We start from the raw sequence: 19,378 nt of genomic DNA, 5'->3' as shown, positions 1-19,378 counted from the left end.
CCTCGACCCCCGCAGACCCACGGCTCGCCTCGTTGACCCTGGCGAGGTTCGGAGCTGTTGGGAAGCTCACACTTTAGGTGGCAAAATAGGGATTATCCAAAAAACTGCCTGTTAACTACCTGTTAACGGGCAGTTATTTGGCACTAATTCCCTTCCTGCCTCGAAGAGGTGGCTCCCAGCGCGGGTCAAGTATCCGCCTCCTGGGAAGATGGCACGGAGGCGGGTTGGGGGCGGGATGGGCACCCGCCCCAAGATTCTGCCAGTTTCCCGGCAGTCCCACCTCCATACCCGCCTCCCCAGGGCTGGCAAAATCGCCCCCAAAGTGTCAATTGTCAAGTGTTAGAATTTCAACTATCCAATAGGTGGTGGTCTTTCTTGTCAACTCTTGACTAACGTAAAAACAATACCAGAGCATTAATAGAAAACATTGAATGGAAATTATTTTAATAGATCGTCAGAGTTGCTGTCTTTCAGATGAAATGTTAATTTGAGGCCCTGTCTGATGGTTAAGCTGGATGTAAAAGGTTCAACAACACTATGTTTCAAATATTTGAATCTCTCTAATCAGGATACCATCTCTACCACATCGCCACTCTAAACTATTCCAATGCTCTCTTGGTCAGCCTCTCATCCTTCACCCTCTGTAAACTTCAGCTCAACTCTGCTGCTTGTATCCTATCCTGCACCAAGTCCTGTTCACCCATCACTCCTGGCCTTGCTGATCTACATTGGTTCCCAATCCCTTATTATCTCACCCTTAAAATTTACATCCTCATCTTCACACCAATTCATGGCCTCATCCCACCCTATATCTGTAACTTCCTACAACACTACAACCTCCTCCCCCCCTGAACTCTCTGTTCCTCTGATGCAACTTACCCTCCCTTCACACCACCATTGGCGGCTATGTCTTCATCCGTCTAGGCCCGAGACTCTAGAATTCCCTCCTTAAACCCCTCCGCCTCTCCGCCTCCTTCTCCTCCTTTAACCCCTCCTTAAAACCCAACACTTTGACCAAGGTTTTGCTCCCCTATCTAAATATCTTCTTGTATGGCTCAGCATTCTTTTATTAAAATTATGGGGTTGATTTTCAGTGTGCCGTGAGGCGGGCTTTTAGATGTGCGGGGGGCAAAAATCCCGAATTCGGGGGTCCTGACACCATCCCGCCCAAAACCCACCTCCACGTAAGTTTCAAAGGAGGCGGGTATCCGCCCCGCACTGGGACCCGCCGACCCGAGGCGGGAAGAGATTAGTGCCAATTAACTGCCTGTTAACAGGTAGTTAACAGGCAGTTTTTAGCCTAATTCCTATTTTGAAGGGTGTCGTGTGGGATTCCCGACGGCTCCAAACCACGCCAGGTTAGAGGAGGCGGGCCGTCGGGTTGAAGGACTTGGAGGGGTCGAGATGTCGGTGTTCAGGTGAGTGATGGGTGCATGAGTGCAAAGGTAAGTGTGTTTGGTGTGTCTAAAGTGTGTAAAGAAGTTTAAATTACCTGTACTTACCTTCACAGCCTTCCTTCCTCTAGGCTTCGGGAGTCCATCATTCAGCCGACACAGAAAGCAGAATGGCCGCGAGCTGTCAAAAGTGACAGCCTTCAGCTTTCAGTGCCGGCGAGATTTCTTACTGAGTCTGCGTAGAAGGACTCAGGTTAGGAGTAAGACTGTCAGTGTTTGACAGCTTCAAACAGCTGTGAAACACTGATGTTTCATCTGTCAACACGTCTTGACAGATGAAATTTCAGTCTGTGACGTCACCTGTTGCCGGGTGGCCCTTAATTGGCCTGCTGAGCCCGCTGGGTGGTCTCAACAAGGTCAATCAAGGGAAAATCGCGTGGATTGGCCACATCTCGATGGAGGCGGGACTAAAACCCGAAAGTTGTAGTCCCGCCTCCTTCCCGACTTCTAAATGAAAATCCAGCCCTATGTCTCTGTGAGGTGCCTTGGAATGTTTTCCATTAAAGACGCCATATAAATGAAAATTGTTGCTGTTTTTATGTCTCTGCAAGTATGGCTGTCCCAGAGCCCTCACAAGTCCAGTCACCAAGTTTCTCACCACAAACTTCATCACATCATCATGATTGAGCAAGCATCATCCATTCGCTCTGGGTATTTAGGCAGTCTGTTTGAGAATAGCACGATCGATGATGCACAGAGCATAGGTGAGCAGGGATGGGGGAAGATGGTCGATGAGGAAGAGAACGCACCTTGATGGAGGGAGAGCTCACCCCCATCAGCACTGGTGGTTCCTGGAATCCAGATCTCCAGAACCCAACTTTTGAAAGAAGAATGCTTTCAGAGCATGAAAAGTTGTTAGTCATTGGGTGATTTGCCCCACAGCTTCCAAAACATGGAGGTGTCCAAAACATGCATGTGTGGGGTACTAATGCATTACACTGAAAAAGTGCTGTAGCCTTGAAATGAAAAACAGCTCATCGGCCATCTGCAATTCAGCCCCTCATGGCCATTATGCCAGTCATAGCATCTCTCATGAATGCTGAATAGCAATTCAAGCCTTCGCTTGCAATGTTACCTCCTCAGTGGGAGGGCTTGCTAATGAGATTGGCCAATTAAGACAGGAGCTTACAAGATGTCACTCCTGCGATGGTGTCTGCTCACCCACAAATCTGTGTCAGGGCGGCAGGGAGCAGATACCGGATGGAGTTGCACAAGGCTGATGTTGATGGCTCTTCAACATATCCACGGTAGCCTGAGACCCACACCTATGACTGCCCACGAACATGAGAGAAAGCAACAAACATATATTCCTCTGGGGCATAAAAACACAAAAGGAAAAGTGATCCAACCATGGCTAACAAAAGAAATTAAAGCTAGTATTAAGTCAAAGGAGGAAGCTTATAAAGTTGCCAGAAAAAGTGGCCCGCCTGAGGATTGGGATCTTTTTAGAAATCAGCAAAGGGGGACCAAGAAATTGATAAAGAAATGGAAAATGGAATATGAGCAAAAACTAGCGAAAAATATAAAAACGCATTGTAAAAGCTTCTATAGGTATGTTAAAAGGAAAAGACTGGTGAAGGTAAATGTAGGTCCTTTACAGTCAGAGACGGGAGAATTTATAATGGGGAATGAGGAAATGGAAGAGAAATTAAATAAATACTTTGTTTCTGTCTTCACGGAAGAAGACACAAAAAACCTCCCAGAAATACGAGAAAACCAAGGGTCTGGCGAGAATGAGGAACTTAAAGAAATTATTACGAGTAAAAAAACAGTACTAGCAAAATTAATGGACTAAAAGTCGATAAATCCCAAGGACCGGATGACCTACATCCTAGGGTTTTGAAAGAGGTGGCAATTGGGATAGATTCTGGAACAGTTCCTGCAGATTGGAGGATAGCAAATGTAACCCCGCTATTTAAGAAAGGAGGGAGAGAGAAAATGGGGAACTACAGACCTGTTAGCCTCACATCAGTAGTTGGGAAAATGCTGGAATCTATTATAAAGGATTATAACTGGGCACTTAAAAACTAATAGTAAGATTGGGCAGAATCAACATGGATTTATGAAAGGTAAATCCTGTTTGACAAACCTATTGGAGTTCTTTGAGGATGTAACTAGTGGAGTAGACAAAGGGGAACAGGTAGATATGGTGTATCTGGATTTTCAGAAGGCCTTTGATAAGGTCCCACACAAGAGGTTGGTGAACAAAATTAGGGCACATGGAATTGGGGGTAATATACTAGCATGGATTGAGAATTGGTTAACAGACAGAAAACAAAGAGTAGGGATAAACGGGTCTTTTTCAGGATGGCAGGCTGTGACTAGTGGGGTACCGCAAGGATTGGTGCTTGGGCCCCAGCTGTTCACAATCTATATCAATGATTTGGATGAGGGGACTAAATGTAACATTTCCAAATTTGCTGATGATACAAAGGTAGGTGGCAGTGTCAGTTGTGAAGAGGATGTGAAGAGGCTTCAGGGGGATCTCGACAGGCTCAGTGAGTGGGCGAGAACATAGCAGATGGAATATAATGTGGATAAATGTGAAGTTATCCACTTTGGTAGAAAAAACAGAAAAGCAGAGTATTTCCTAAATGGTGAAAGATTGGAGAATGCAGATGCTCAAAGGGACCTGGGTGTCCTTGTACATGAGTCACTGAAAGTGAATGTGCAGGTGCAGCAAGCCATTAGGAAGGCAAATGGTATGCTGGCCTTCATTACAAGAGGATTTGAGTACAGGAGTAAAGAAGTCTTACTCCAATTATATAGGGCCTTGGTGAGACCACACCTGGAGTACTGTGTACAATTTTGGTCTCCTTACTTAAGGTAGGATATACTTGCCATAGAGGGAGTTCAACAAAGGTTCACAAGATTGATTCCTGGGATGGCGGGACTGTCGTATGAGAAGAGAGTGAGTAAACTAGGCCTGTATTCTCTTGAATTCAGAAGAATGAGAGGGAATTTCATTGAAGCATACATAATTATTACAGGGCTTGATAGGGTGGATGCTGGGAGAATGTTTCCCTTGGCTGGGGTGTCTAGAACCATGGGCCACAGCCTCAGGATAAAGGGTAGGTCATTCAGGACTGAGATGAGAAGAAATTTCTTCACACAGATGGTGGTGAATCTTTGGAATTCTCTACCCCAGAGGGCTGTGGAGGCTCAGTCATTGGGTATTTTCAAAACAGAAGTCGATAGATTTCTGACTAGTAAGGGCATCAAGGGATATGGCGATAGGGCCGGTGAATGGAGTTGAGGCAGTAGATCAGCCATGATCTCATTGAATGGCGGAGCAGGCTCGAAGGGCCGAATGGCCTACTCATGCTCCTATTTCTTATGTTCTTATGTTCTTATGACCAGGCTGCCTCTATGCCAGTAGAAAAGCAGCAACCTGAACAAGGCCCACCTGAGGGCCTTACTCACAGAGTTTGAAAGCCATCTTGATCTCAGGAGCATCTTGCTGATACTCAGCCAGCAGCCATCTTCCCTGCTCCCGCCAATGGGTTAGTACCAAGACGAAGCATGCGAAAAGCAAGAACTCTACCAGTGATAGGAAGAGAGCACTAGGAGAGGTCACTATTTGAGGGACATTTCCATTTTTGATCAAGAAATAAATTTGAATAATTTTTATGTTGTGCGTTTTAATTTTGATTGATGATGCTGAAGTAAAAAATGTACTGAGGAATGGCGTTGCTGTGGAACGAGCAGGCTGGTCCTAGTTCTGGTGTGGTTTGTATTGGATTGCACGAAATGGGAGGTGGGAGTTTACTTTATCAAAGTTTGATGAGTGGCTCTAGCAAATGGTAAAAGGGCAACTGGTGCTGGCTTCTCTTCTGCTTCAGCCTCCTGTGGGATCTCTTCCTAATATTTGGAGGACTCCTGCTGTTGCTCCTCAAGGTGGATGTCTCTCTGTATTACAGTACTGTGAATAATGCAGCAAGCAACTTTATGCTTGAGACCTATTCAGGATATTACTGGAGGACATCCTGATTTCATGCAGGTGAGAGTGGGCATCTGATAACAGGAGGCCACACTGGTACCTTATGCGATCCGCCCAGCCGTCAAAGCAGAGCTGGAGAGTCTGGAACGTTCAGGTGTACTGCCCAAGGTAGACTGGAGCGAGTGGGCTACACCCATCGTCCCTGTGATGAAAAAGTCGTTGAGCAGCACGCCTGGGGAACCAAGGAAGGTTCGCATCTGTGGGGACTTAAGGTAACAGTGAACCTGGTCCTTCACACTGTATAATATCCACTTCCGCGGATTGAAGATATTTTCGCCTCGCTATCTGGAGGGAAACGCTTCACTAAGATTGATCTGGCCCAGGCGTATCTGCAAATGGAGGTAGAAGAAGCATTAAAAAAATACCTCACAATCAACACCCATAAAGGTCTCTACCAATACAACCGGCTGGTATTCGGGGTAGCATCAGCTCCGGCTATTTCGCAGAGGGCAATGGAACAAGTCCTGCAAGGGATCCCAGGGACCCAGTGTTATTTGGACGACATCCTGGTCACGGGCGAAAATGACAGTGATCACCTTGCCAACCTGCAGCAAGTGCTCACTAGCTTGCAGGAATATGGGCTCCGAGCTAACCGCCCCAATGCGAGTTTTTTAGAAAACAGATCTTGTATTGTGGCCACGTTATCGATAAAGAGGGGTTACATAAGTCCCCAGAGAAGATTGAGGCAGTAGTCAAGGCTCCAGCACCAGAAAATGTGTCACAACTGAGGTCGTTCCTCGGGCTGGTAAACTACTACCATAAGTTCTTGCCAAATTTGTCTACAATACTACACCCACTGAACACCCTACTGCAAACTGGGGTGCCATGGAAGTGGAGTGACGAATGTAGACGAGCTTTCCAGAAGAGCAAAACACTAATCACATCGAAAGAGGTATTGGCCCATTACAACCCAGCATTACCAATTCGGTTGGCATGTGATGCGTCACGCTACGGCATTGGAGCGGTGCTGTCGCACAAATTCTCAGACGGCCCAGATTGACAGGGAGGCCCTCAGCCTAGTGTGGGGAGTGAAAAAGTTCAATCACTATCTGCACGGGCAGAAATTCACCTTGCTGACTGATCACCAGCCTCTTGTCTCTATTTTTAATCCAAAGAAGGGCGTTCCGGCGATGACTGCGCAACGACTACAAAGATGGTCACTTTTTCTAGGGGCGCACCACTATGAGATTGAATATAAGGGCACGAAACAGCATGGAAATGCTGATGGGCTATCACGCCTGCCACTGCTTACTGCGGAGGAAGCACCAGCAGTGGATCCTGTCGAAATGTTCCATTCAACTATAGTTGAATACCTACCGGTAACTAACGCTTGTATCAAAAAGGAAACCCGAAATGACCCGACACTGTCTCGGGCATATGATTTGACGGTGAAGGGATGGCCAGCACATGGCGACTCACTGTTGCCAGCATTCTCAACAAGGAGAGAACAGCTGTCAGTGTGCCGGGGGACCTTGATGTGTGGATCCCGAGTGGTAATTCCACCCAAGTTAAGGGATAGAGTGCTCAATGAGCTTCATGAGGGTCATCTGGGAGGGGTAAAAATGAAAAGCCTAGCCAGGGCTTATGTGTGGTGGCTGGGAATCGATAAACAAATCGAGGACCTGACCAAGAGCTGCTCAGGATGCCAGAAAGTCCAAAATGCACCACCACAGGCCCCTCTACACCCATGGGAGTGGCCCTCATCTCCATGGCAACGGGTGTATATTGATTTTGCTGGTCCATTCATGGACTCAATGTTTTTAATAGCCGTGGATGCGCACTCGAAATGGCCTGAGGTCATCAAAATGTCCTCCACCACCACGGAGAAAACTATTGCAGTCCTACGGACCATTTTTGCCAGGAATGGCTTGCCAGAACAGATTTGCTCCGACAACGGACCACAGTTTGTGTCCGAAGAGTTCCGGAGGTTCTTGAAAAAGAATGGGGTAAGGCATTACACATCCGCCCCATATCATCCAGCCACAAATGGATTGGCTGAGAGGTTCGTACAAACCTTTAAGAAGGCAATAAAGGCTATGTACAATGACAACATTCCGCTGCAGCACAAGGTGGACAATTTCCTGTTCGCCTACCGGAATGCGACACATGCAGTCACCAACCAGGCCCCAGCCATGATGTTCTTTAACCGAAGGTTAAGATCTCGCCTGGATTTGCTCAGACCAAACGTACGAAGAGATGTTGAGAGTAAGCAATTCCAGCACATCCATGAGAAGCCAACAAGGAGCTTCAATGTAGGGCAACCAGTCTTGGCCCGCGACTACCGAACAGAAAAATGGCAGCCAGGAACGATATGCACACGGCAGGGCCCACTAATGTACACAGTGGACGTTGGGGAGAGCATCGTGAGACGCCATGCTGACCAGGTCCTAGAGTCACAGGAACAAGTCAACCCCATGCCTCGCCCATACGTACCTGGTGATGAACCCGACGTACAGGTAGCATCTACCCCAGAAACAGTAGCATTGGAAGCTGATGAACCAACCGACGACAGGGGGCCAAAATCGCCTCCGCACCAAGAGCAAGACACTTGGGAAAGGCGCTATCCAGAAAGGATCAGGAAGCCTCCCCAAAGACTGAATTTATAAATAGACTATTTTCAGCTAATGTTGCATGTTAAAAGTGTTAATTGTAATTAGTTTGATATTTAATTGTTAAATGAGTGTTATGGTACTGTTAATCTAAAAGGGGAGGAATTGTAATGTATGTACCTTTAAGGGAGGGAACTACTTTTTACAGCTCATGTATACTGTAGTACCGGCAGTGACCACACCTGTATATAACGTTGAGTAGTAATCTGTACAGTTCAGTTGCAGTCTGAGCCACGTTGAGTAAACACCGTTTGTACCGTTCTCCGCAGTCTGTGTCTGATTATACACGGACGTAACAAGTAGCAGTAGCAATATTGCTAAAAGACAGTATTACAGCAGTTGAAAGAAAGAATATCAGTAAGGGTGATGAGGCAGTGGAAACACTCTGGTAGAATTAAGAAACAGCAAAGGATTCAAGACTCTGGTGGGAGTTGTTTATACATCTCCTTATAGTAGTGATGTAGTAGCGGGATGATTAAATACGGAGACCAGAGAAGCATGTATTTTCACATAGATTGGGAGATGCAAAATAGCTCATCGTAATTTATAGAGCGTATCCAGGACAGCTTTCAAATATGTTTTAGAACCAACAAGGGAACAGTCCATACTAGACATCGTAATGAGCCAGAATTAATTAATAATCTGACAGTAAGGGAGCATTTTGCAAACAGTGACCATAATGGCCTAGAAATTGGGTTTTGGCTTAGCCAGGGCTTTAGCGCCGGAAGTTAGTGCCGGCGCTAAGTCCCCTGCGCGCGCCAAAAATTCAGTGGCGCCGCGCCCAAACGGCTGCCGACGCTACTGAAGGGTCTTTGCGGCGGTACATCGGCGCTAACTGCCGTTTCGCGCCGCAATTCCGGCGCTGCGGCACCCGATGCGGTGCGGCAGGCTGGGGACGTGCAGGCCTCCTCCTCCCGTTAAGGAGGAGCTGCCTGCACCCGGCCGCGGCCCGCGCAAATCAGCTTAAAAATGAGCCCGGCACCTCGGACAAGTGCCGGGCTTGCATCTGTTCCGGGGGGGGGGGGGGGGAAGTCCGGGGAGGGAGCTGCGGGCAGGCGGCCGGCGGGAAAGTGGCCGGCCGCCGCGGGGCCTTTAATGCGCCGGCGCAAACTGGAGTAAGGCACCTCTGCCAGAACGTTGCTTGCGGCTGCCACGGGCGAGGCGGCCGCAAGTCAATTTCGGAGTTCGGGCGGGTTACCACGGCAACCGGGACGCTGCGCACACCGATGACGTCATCGGTGCCGGCGCAGCGCTACCGGTGCAACGCCGATTTAGGGCCCCAGGGAATTTTTAAACTGGCCATAACTCTGGCGCTAGTCCCTCTAGCGCCTCAAAAGCGGCGCTAAGGCTAGTGAATTTCTAGGCCAATATGTTCAGGTAAGACTGGAACAATGCAAGGAAAATTCCGCAGAGCTGGACAACAGAAGAGAAGCATTAGAGGAGGGTAGCATTATTGACCATGTCAAACACTGCAGAGAAGTCAAGAGGGCAAGGATGGAAAAAGCACCATGGTTACAGTCACAGAGGATGTTTGTCATAACTTTGGTTCGGGCTGATTTGCTGCTGTGTGGTGCTCAGATACTGGACTGGATGGATTCAAACACACTGTTAGGGGAAAGATGGGCAAAGGTGACGAAACATTCATGGTCCTGAGATGAAAGGGGCTTTGGAGATGGAGTACTAATTGTTAAGGATGGAAAAAATAATTTTCAAAATGGGGGTGATCACGGCAGTTTTGAAAAGAAGGACAGTGCTGAAGATAGGGAATTACTGACAACATAAGCTAGCATGGGGGCAGGAAAGATACTTGGGTGGTCTGATGTTGAGTGGAAAGAGGATTAAAGGAGATGGAGGTGGGTCTCATAGCCGATATAAACTTGGAGAGGGCAGGAAGAGAGATGGGGAGAAGATGCATAGAGATGGGGGTTCAGAGCTATAGTGCATGGGAGCCTACTGTCAACAAGGGCAGACGTCGATGACAAAGTCCAACACCACCTTCAGTGAGCCAGTGCAGCCTTCGGTTGCCTGAGGAAGAGAGTGTTTGAAGACCAGGGCCTCAAACCCAGCACTAAGCTCATGGTCTACAGAGCAGCAGTGATACCCGCCCTGCTGTATGCCTCAGAGACATGGACCATGTACAGCAGGCACCTCAAAGCACTGGAGAGGTACCACCAACGCTGCCTCTGCAAGATCCTGCAAATCCACTGGCAGGATAGGCGCACCAACGTCAGTGTTCTCGCTCAGGCCAACATCCCCAGCATCAAAGCTTTGACCACGCTCGATCAGCTCCAATGGACGGGTCACATCGTCTGCATGCCCGATACGAGACTCCCAAAACAAGCGCTCTACTCGGAGCTCCGGCATGGCAAGAGAGCCCTAGGTGGGCAGAGGAAACACTTCAAGGACACTCTCAAAGCCTCCTTGAAAAAGTGCAACATCCCCACTGACACCTGGGAATCCATGGCCCAGGACCGCACAAAGTGGAGGAGAAGCATCCGGGAAGGCGCCGAACACCTCGAGTCTCTTCGCCGGGAGCAAGCAGAAGCCAAGCGCAAGCAGTGCAAGGAGCGCACGTCAACCCAAGCACCCCACCCACCCGCCCCTTCAACTACCGTCTGCCCCACCTGTGACAGAGACTGTAGGTTCGGCATTGGACTCATCAGTAACCTGAGAACTCATTTTTAATGTGGAAGCAAGTCATCCTCGGTTCCGAGGGGCAGCCTAAGAAGAAGCATGGAAGGCTGCAGCAGACTGGGGCCAAGGGGAAGGGGTGGATATAGTGGAAGAGGTTGCACAGAGATACTCGATTTCAGTTGCAAAGAAATCCATGAACTCTTCACACTTGGTGTTTGGGGAGAGACGTTTGAGGAGGCAGTTGGTTACAGAAAGAAGATCAAATGAAAATTAGAGGAAGAGTCAAACTGCATCAGCCTCAAATGACTCAACAGTTGGCTGAAGAGCAGCACCGTCAGATGCCTAGGAATCAGGCACCTGCCTGCTCTCTCAATTAAGGAAAGGAAAATGGTTCTAAGAAAGGAACTGATGAGGAGGAGGAAAGGGAAAAACACAACATCCATCATTTACATATGATAAGGAATTTGAAACACAGCAAGAACTCTATGAAAATAGAATGGTGAAACATGTTTAGTGTTGTAATACTATATCTGTTTAAATTTCAGCTAATGTAGAAATTCTCATACCATGAGGGCATCATCTCCATTCCACATGAGAGTCAGGCCGATCTTTGCAGTGATACGGGTGTAATTGCTGACTTTCTCGATCATTATTCCAGAATGGGTGTAAGGTAGTATTAACCTAGGATAAGAAAAACAAGCAGTTATCCCAGTTTTCAACATGGTTTGTAATTTAATGGTCTCAATAACTGCATAATGATGTGATTATTTACAAAACAGATTCCTTGTTTCTTAATTCCATTTGCAACTCTGTCCAACACGCCTAGCTCCACCCTACTCCAGCACAAATTCCAACTCATCCAAAACTCCGTCACTCGCATTCTATCCTTCTCACCCATTATCCCATCCTCACCAACCTTGACTGGAGTTCATTTTCCAGTACGATATAAATGAAAGTTCTTTCTTTATTTATATTGACTTGAAAAAATTCTTCTTGTTTACTAATTCTGCACTATAAAATTATCTTCAGAAAACCCCTCATCCTTGTTAAATATCTTCCCACCTTCAAAAACTTCCTTAAAACTTATCTCTTTGACCACATCTTTGGTGACTTCCGTGAGCTTTATTCCTGCTCAGTGTGCAATTGTCTTGGGAAGACTTGCTATGATGTGGGTGCTCAGAAGTGTCAGTTCCAGTTGTTGTATTGATTTGAACTTAAAAATGTGTGAAAAGTTTCATGCAGCGTTAGGCTGAGATTCACTTTTATTGCATTGTAAAACCTTTGCTCTGAAACAAAGATTTTCAAAACTGAATGAAATGTAGAGATAATCAGCCTCTCTTTGGAGGGGAATGATCTCTTGAACTCTGTTCAAGAGCAGATTATACCTGGAAGTGATTCGGGAATAACTCAGAACTATGTACTCTCTACTGCCAGCTTTACAATGCAAATGCCCATGATACACATTCTGATGCGTTTTTACATAGAATTACATAGAAAATACAGCACAGAAACAGGCCATTCAGCCCAACCAGTCCATGCCGGTGTTTATGCTCCACTCGAGCCTCCCCCAATCCTTCCTCATCTAACTCTATCAGCATAACCCCCTATTCCCTTCTCCCTCATATGCTTATCTAGTCTCCCCTTAAATCCATCTATATTATTCGTCTCAACCACTCCCTGTGGCAGCGAGTTCCACATTCTCACCACTCTCTGGGTAAAGAAGTTCCTTCTGAATTCCCTATTTAATTTCTTGGTGACTATCTTATATTGATGGCTTCTAGTTTTGCTCTTCCCCACAAGTGGAAACATTCTCTCTGTGTCAAAACCTTTCATAACTTTAAAGACCTCTATTAGGTCACCCCCTCAGCCTTCTCTTTTCAAGAGAAAAGAGACACAGCCGGTTCATCCTTTCCTGATAGGTATAACCTCGCATTTCTGGTATCATCCTTGTAAATATTTTTTGCATCCTCTCCAGTCCTTCTATATTCTTTTTATAATATGATGACCAGAATTGTACACAGTACTCCAAGTGTGGTCCTACCAAGGTTCGATACGAGTTTAGGATAACTTCTCTACTTTTCAATTCTATCCCTCTAGAAATAAACCCGAGTGCTTGGTTTGCTTTTTTATGGCCTTATTAACCTGCATCGCTACTTTTAGTGATTTGTGTATTTGTACTCCCAGATCCCTTTGCTTCTCTACCCCATTTAGATTCTTATTTTCCAAGTAACATGTGAACTCCTTATTCTTCCTCCCAAAATGTAATACCTCACAATTCTCTGTGTTGAAATTCATTTGCCAATTATATGCCCATTCTGCAAGTTTATTAATGTCTTCTTGTAATTTGCTGCAGTCCTCCTCAATATTTACTAACCCCCTCCCCCCAATTTGATATTATCCACAAATTTAGAAATTGTGTTTTTGATTCCAAAGTCTAAATCGTTAATATAAATTGTGAACAACAGTGGTCCCAGCACTGATCCTTGCGGGACACCACTTTCCACCTTCTGCCGCTCTGAATAGCTTCCCTTTACCCCTACTCTCTGCTTTCTGTCATGCAGCCAGCTAGCTATTCATTTTGCTACCTGTTCCCTGACTTCATTTGCTCTGACCTTATTCATTAGTCTATTGCATCGCACCTTATTAAAGGTCTTTTGGAAATCTGGATAAATTACATCTACTGCATTACCCTTGTTTACTCTCTCTGTCACCTCTTCAAAGAATTCAATGAGGTTGGTCAACCAAAATTTTCCCTTTTGAAATCCATGCTGACTATTCATTATTATATTTTTGGTTTCTAGATGTTTTTCTATTTTCTCCTTTAACAAGGATTCCATTATTTTTCCTACGACCGATGTTAAACTGACTGGTCTATAGATCCCTGGACATGTTCTATCTGCTTTCTTAAATTTAGGTATCGTGGCACTACACCTTTTTCTAACGAATTATTCATGGACTCGATGGGCCGAATGGCCTCCTTCTGTGCCGTTATGACTCTATGGCCTAGAAATTGGGTATAGCCCCGCTTGGGGCGTTAGACTTGGCGCTGCGCAAAGTTTTGCGCCAGGCGCAATTTAGTGCCACCTAGCGCGATATTGGGTCGTAGCGCCCCTAAGGTGATCGCGGCGCTAAATCAGGCGTTGCACGGTAGACTTAGGGCACTAACATGGCGGTGCAACTCAATATCGGGGCGACCGGGTGCAGCGCAGGCGCAGTCAATCATCGATGATCACGAGAGAGCCAGGAGCCGGCCAGCTCTTAAAGGGGTGGGTCCAGAAGGATAAGCAGCCACACTCTGCGCCCTGCAGAACTGAATTTCGGCGCTGTGTTTTGTTTGGCACTAAAAACTTTCTGAGGATGGAGAGGGCAAGGCAAAGAGCAGAGCGCTTCACGGATGATGCATTAGATGCATTGGTAGGGGGAGTGGAGTGCCGTTGAGCGGTCCTGTACGCGGACAATGGCAGGAGGCCTTGTCAGCAGGATTACCGCAGAGCATGGAGGGCCATCACTCAGAGGGTGAACTCCAGCAGCTTGGTGGTCAGGACTCCATTGCAGTGCTGCAAGAAATTCAACGACCTCACTCGGGTCGTCAGGGTGAGTGATGTTTTTGCAGTCCTCTTCATGCCTTCTTCTGCACCTGACTTTTTGGCCAATGGGTGCGCCATGCCCCACTGGCCATCTGTCAGCACGCACCCATGGCCCTTTCTGGGAACACACTTGCACATACAGCTGACGCCATGATGTCAGGGCTATTCCACCAAGAGGGGCATGACATGACAGATGAGGCCATGATGTCAGGGCTATTCCACCAAGGGGGGCATGACATGACAGATGAGGCCATGATGTCAGGGCTATTCCACCAAGGGGGGGCATGACATGACAGATGAGGCCATGATGTCCGGGCTATTCCACCAAGGGGGGCATGACATGACAGATGAGGCCATGATGTCTCATCATTTCCTGTCCTTTCTCCTGCAGTCCAAGCTGGCAAGGAACTGGTGAGAACAGCTCTGGACCGGTGGAGGACCTCCAAACCTCCAGAACCTGACGGACCTGGAGGAGCGAGTCCACCAGATTGTTGGCGGCCGCCTGACTGGTTCTGTCACTAGTGGAGCAGCCGACCCCATTGTGCACGGCGATGGTAAGGTTATGACCTTTTTGATCTGTGTCCTTCCACTTGTGACCCCCCACCGGCATGCTTTTTCACTGTGGACCCATGTCATAGCATTGCACCAATCTTGCATCCCTTGCTGCCACCCTCTCCTCTCGCTAAAGCCACTCTTCAACCTCCCTGCTTTCAGATGCTGCATCACCAGATGGGGAGCCGGGCCCTCAAGCTGCCAGTCCCACTGAGTCCGGAGGCGACCAGCTGGAGGAAGCCGGACCTTCCGTGCCAGCCTCAGGGGAGGCACGCCAGCTGCAGAGTGGGGATAGTTCTTCCCTGGAGGGGAGCGGGGGGGGGGTGCCTCTGATGAGGAACCAGCTCCAGGAACCAGCGGGCTGCACCAACGCAGGGGGGGAAGGGAAGCTTGGGGGCCGTCTCCCCGGAGGCCGAGTCAGGCCACCATGACTGCTGCACAGAGCGCAGAGGAGGTTCGGTCCCTAGCTGAAATGAGCGCCCAGGCTCGGCTCAGGCACAATGAGCTGATCGCTGCAGTACACTGGCAGGGAGTCTCCAGGACTTCGGTGCAGCACAGGAAAGGAGTGCGCAGGCCTTCTCCGATGCACAGGAAAGGACTGTCCAGGGCTTCTCCGATGCACAGGAAAGGACTGTCCAGGGCTTCACCGATGCACAGGAAAGGAGTGTCCAATGCTTCTCCGATGCACAGGAAAGGACTGTCCAGGGCTTCACCGATGCACAGGAAGGAGTGTCCAGGGCTTCTCTGAAGCACTGGAAAGGAGTGTCCAATGCTTCTCCGATGCACAGGAAAGGACTGTCCAGGGCTTCACCGATGCACAGGAAAGGAGTGTCCAGGGCTTCTCCGAAGCACTGGAAAGGACTGTCCAGGGCTTCACCGAAGCACTGGGAAGGACTTTCCAGGGCTTCATCGAAGCACTGGCACCTGCCACGCAGTCACTCGCTGGCCTCATGCAGGCGCAGATTGAGGCCACGCGAGCATTGACTGCTGCCACCGTTGAAGGATCAGGTAGGATTACCCGGGGCCCTTGCAGCACCACAGCAGGGCATCAATCTGTGGGCCAGCCGATTGGGGCGCATGCTGCGCTGCTGCCCCGTCAGAGTGCCAGTGTGTCACACGCCCACGGAGCAGGTGTCCGCTCTCAGGATGTCAGCATTCCTGATGCCACCACTGGCACGCCTCCACTGCAGCTGCTACCACCTGCAGGACAGACTGCATCCGCCCATGAGCAGTTGGAGCAGTCAGCACCCGGGCCCTCCAAGCCCAGAGGTCGTCCTGCCCATCCCTCAGGGGCTTCTGTGCTTTCGGCCACTCAGCAGGCCTCCCCCAGCCTTGATGCAGCCACTGGGGTCCAATTAAGGAGGAGCTGCAGGGAGGGAAGGGGGCGTTCCAGAGAGAGAAGTCGAAGCCCATCAAGGGGTCAAAAGTAGAGGGAGCTTCGGAGATGGCGAGGTTGAACATTTCAAGGCCCTCTACAGCTCTTGTGAATGATGGGGATGTGTTGGTTACTGTCGCGGGTTTGGCAGACATTAAAGTTGTATTTCCTTGCTGATGTGTTAAATCCGTAGTTATGTATTTTGCCGTTACTTTTGTGTTAAATCCTTAGTTATGTGTTAAGCCGTTACTTAAGTGTTAAATCCTTAGTTATGTGTTAAGCCGTTACTTAAGTGTTATTTCATTAGATTTGCTTTCTGCTGCAATTGCTTTATGTAGTTGGAAGGCTCCACTTTTTTGAAAATAAAGACATTTTTTTATTTACACTGGACATCTAAACTATTTACACTTATTCTGTCCTTCATAGGCTTTGGGTGAACCGGACAGTCCTCTCCCAAACACACCAAGCAATCCGTCAGTGGGGCCTAGAAACGAGTCGTTATGAGCCTCTGACGAACGGCCCTTCCAGTTTCGGGAACCCTCCCGTCTTCCTCCTCCTCCTCCTCCGCCGCCTCCGCCTCCTCCTCCTCCTCCTCCTCTGCTGGTCCTTCAAGCTCGGCTGGCATTGGCTGGGTGCGTTGGATGGCGAGGTTGTGGAGCATGCAGCAAACAACGACGATGTGGGTGACTCGCTCCGGCGAGTACAGCCGGGCGCCCCGCGAATGGTCGAGACATCGGAACCACTGCTTCAGCACGCCGATTGTGTGCTCCACAGTGTTCCGCGTCGCCTGATGACTGGAGTTGTAGTTCTCCTCTGCCTGGGTGCTGGGCGAACGTAGCGGGGTCATAAGCCATGGGCACAGAGGATAGCCCTTGTCTCCGAGAAGCCAGCCTCGTGGGTGAGCCGGGGCCTCGAAAAGGTCTGTCACTGTGGTCTGACGCAGGATGAAAGCGTCGTGGCTGCTGCCAGGGAATTGTGCGTTAACCGCGAGGATCAGCAGCCGGTGGTCACACACCAGCTGTACATTAAGGGAGTGGAACCCCTTGCGGTTGCGGTAATCCTCGGGATTGTTCACAGGCGCCCGCAAAGCCACGTGCGTACAGTCAATGGCGCCCTGCACCGTGGGGAAGCCAGCTATTGCCGCGAAGCCTTCTGCGTGCTCCTGCTGCTTCTCCGGTGTCAAAGGGAACGAAATAAATTGCCGCCTCCTGTTATATAGGGCATCTGTAACTTGGCGGATGCAGCAATGCACCGCAAACTGGGAAATGTTAGCTATGTCCCCAGTCGCGGCCTGAAAGGAGCCGCTGGCAAAGAAATTGAGGGCTACAGTAACCTTTACAGGCACCGACAGAGATGTCCTGCACCGTATGCGCGGCAGAAGATCATCCTGAAGCAGCTGGCACAGCTCAGTCACCACCTCCTTATAGAATCGCAGCCTTCTGACACACTGCTGCTCCAACATGTTGTGGTAGGAGAACTGCTGTCTGAAAACCCTCGCTGCGTAAGGTCTGGTGTGGCGACGTCTGTTGGCCCTCCTCCATCTGGCCACTCCTGGCCCTCTCTCCCTCCGTCTCTGTGCCCTCTCAAGATGTTCTAGCAGCAGGATGTTCCCTTCCAGAGCAGCCCCCATAATAAGAGTGATCAAGGTTAAGGTTGTAAGCTCTTACCAGCAGCTAGGTAATGTTCACAGGGCTAAAGGTCCTCTGGCACCGCTGGTTGAATGGCAATAAGGCTCTAGCACTGCAGCTGCTCAACTGTATCAAACCAGCCAACAAGTTGCGTTCACAAAAGGGCTGACGTTTTCAGAACAGTGGTGTCCCCTTTAAACAGCGCCCCCCTACTCCGAGAGTGCCTGGGGAACATTCCAGTGAGCTGTCACTATTAGCGCCAGGCGCAACAGAGGCGGGTACCACCCAATTTCCGGTCCGGTGCGCTAAAAAGGCGTTGCACCATGGAATGAAGTCATGATCAGCCTGCGCCCGCGAGCGCGCGCTAAGCTTTTGCGCCAGCGCTAAATGCATGATCAATATGGGGCGAGGTGCTAGGTTCCCTGCGACCACACAGAAATTGGCTATCGCCCCACTTTTCGGCCTCTTTAGGCAATAATCGGTGGCGCTAACAACCCAATTTCTCCCCCTATGACTCTTATGACTCTATGTGCAATAGTGCCTCTGCTATCTCTTCTCTAAATTTTTTTTTAAATGCGTGGATGCAATCCATATGGACCAGGGGTTTTATCCTCTTTGGGTTTGATTAGTTTACTTAATATTTCTCCTCTTTTTATTTTAAATGGGGTTATATAATTTCTAACCTCATCGTCCAATGTCTCCCTGGTAAATACTGAAGAAAAGTAATTATTTAATATTTCTGCCATTTCGCTATCGCTACCTGTGACTTTATCATGTCCATCCCTCAGTGGCTCTATTTCCATCCCGACTTTCATTTTTTTATTTATGTGCCTGCAGAATATTTTACCATTTTGTTTTATATTCCTTGATAATTTAATTTCATAGTTCCTCTTTGCTTTCCTGATTGTGTTTTTGACTTCTCTCCTAATCGCTTGATAGTCTCCCTTGACATGCTTTCCCCTGCTGTCTATGTACTTAGCGTATGCCTATTTCCTTCCCGTCAATTTTTCCCTTATGTCTTTATTCATCCATGGTGTCTCATTCGTGTTTAGTTTGTTCTTGTCTTTTAGTGGAATATATTTTTCCTGCACTCTGTTGAGCACCATTTTAAATATTTCCCATTGCTGTTCTACATCATTGTTTGCCAATATTGTTGTCCATTTTATTTTCCCAAGTTCTATTCTCAGCCCCTCAAAATCAGCTTTTCTCCAATCTATTACCCTGGTTTTCGTCATATTTATGTCCTTCTCAATTATTATCTTAAAGCTTATTATATTACGGTCACTATTGCCTAGATATTCCCCCACATTTATTTCTCTTATCTGCTCTGGTCATTCCCCATTACTAGATCCAGTCGCGAATCGTCCCTTGGGCTTCTTACACATTGTAGGAACTCCAGTCCCTTATCCCTTTTACCTACCTCTTCTGGCCAATTAATTTTGGGGTAGTTGAAATCCCCCATGATTATTATTCTATGTTTTTACTCATTTCCCTAATTTTGTTTGCATATTTCTTCCTCCGCCTCCCTTCTACTATTAC

At 48.3% G+C, this 19,378-nt stretch overlaps 1 protein-coding gene across 1 annotated transcript in view; it reads right to left on the bottom strand.

Moving 5' to 3' along the window:
• LOC147106547 (mucin-2-like) overlaps positions 1–19,378 on the bottom strand; it is a 54,950-nt gene that overhangs the window by 25,260 nt on the left and 10,312 nt on the right. The window contains exon 5 of the mRNA XM_086008476.1: positions 11,264–11,378. Coding sequence (XP_085864602.1) covers positions 11,264–11,378 — 115 coding nt within the window. The remainder of the gene's footprint in view (positions 1–11,263; positions 11,379–19,378) is intronic.

Source organism: Somniosus microcephalus, chromosome 15 (genome assembly GCF_052327205.1).
Source record: "Somniosus microcephalus isolate GS21.2 chromosome 15, FLI_Smic_1.0, whole genome shotgun sequence".
Classification (NCBI taxonomy): Eukaryota; Metazoa; Chordata; class Chondrichthyes; order Squaliformes; family Somniosidae; genus Somniosus; species Somniosus microcephalus.
Note: the sequence above shows the minus strand (reverse complement) of the source record. Positions and strands in the feature narration are given on the sequence as shown.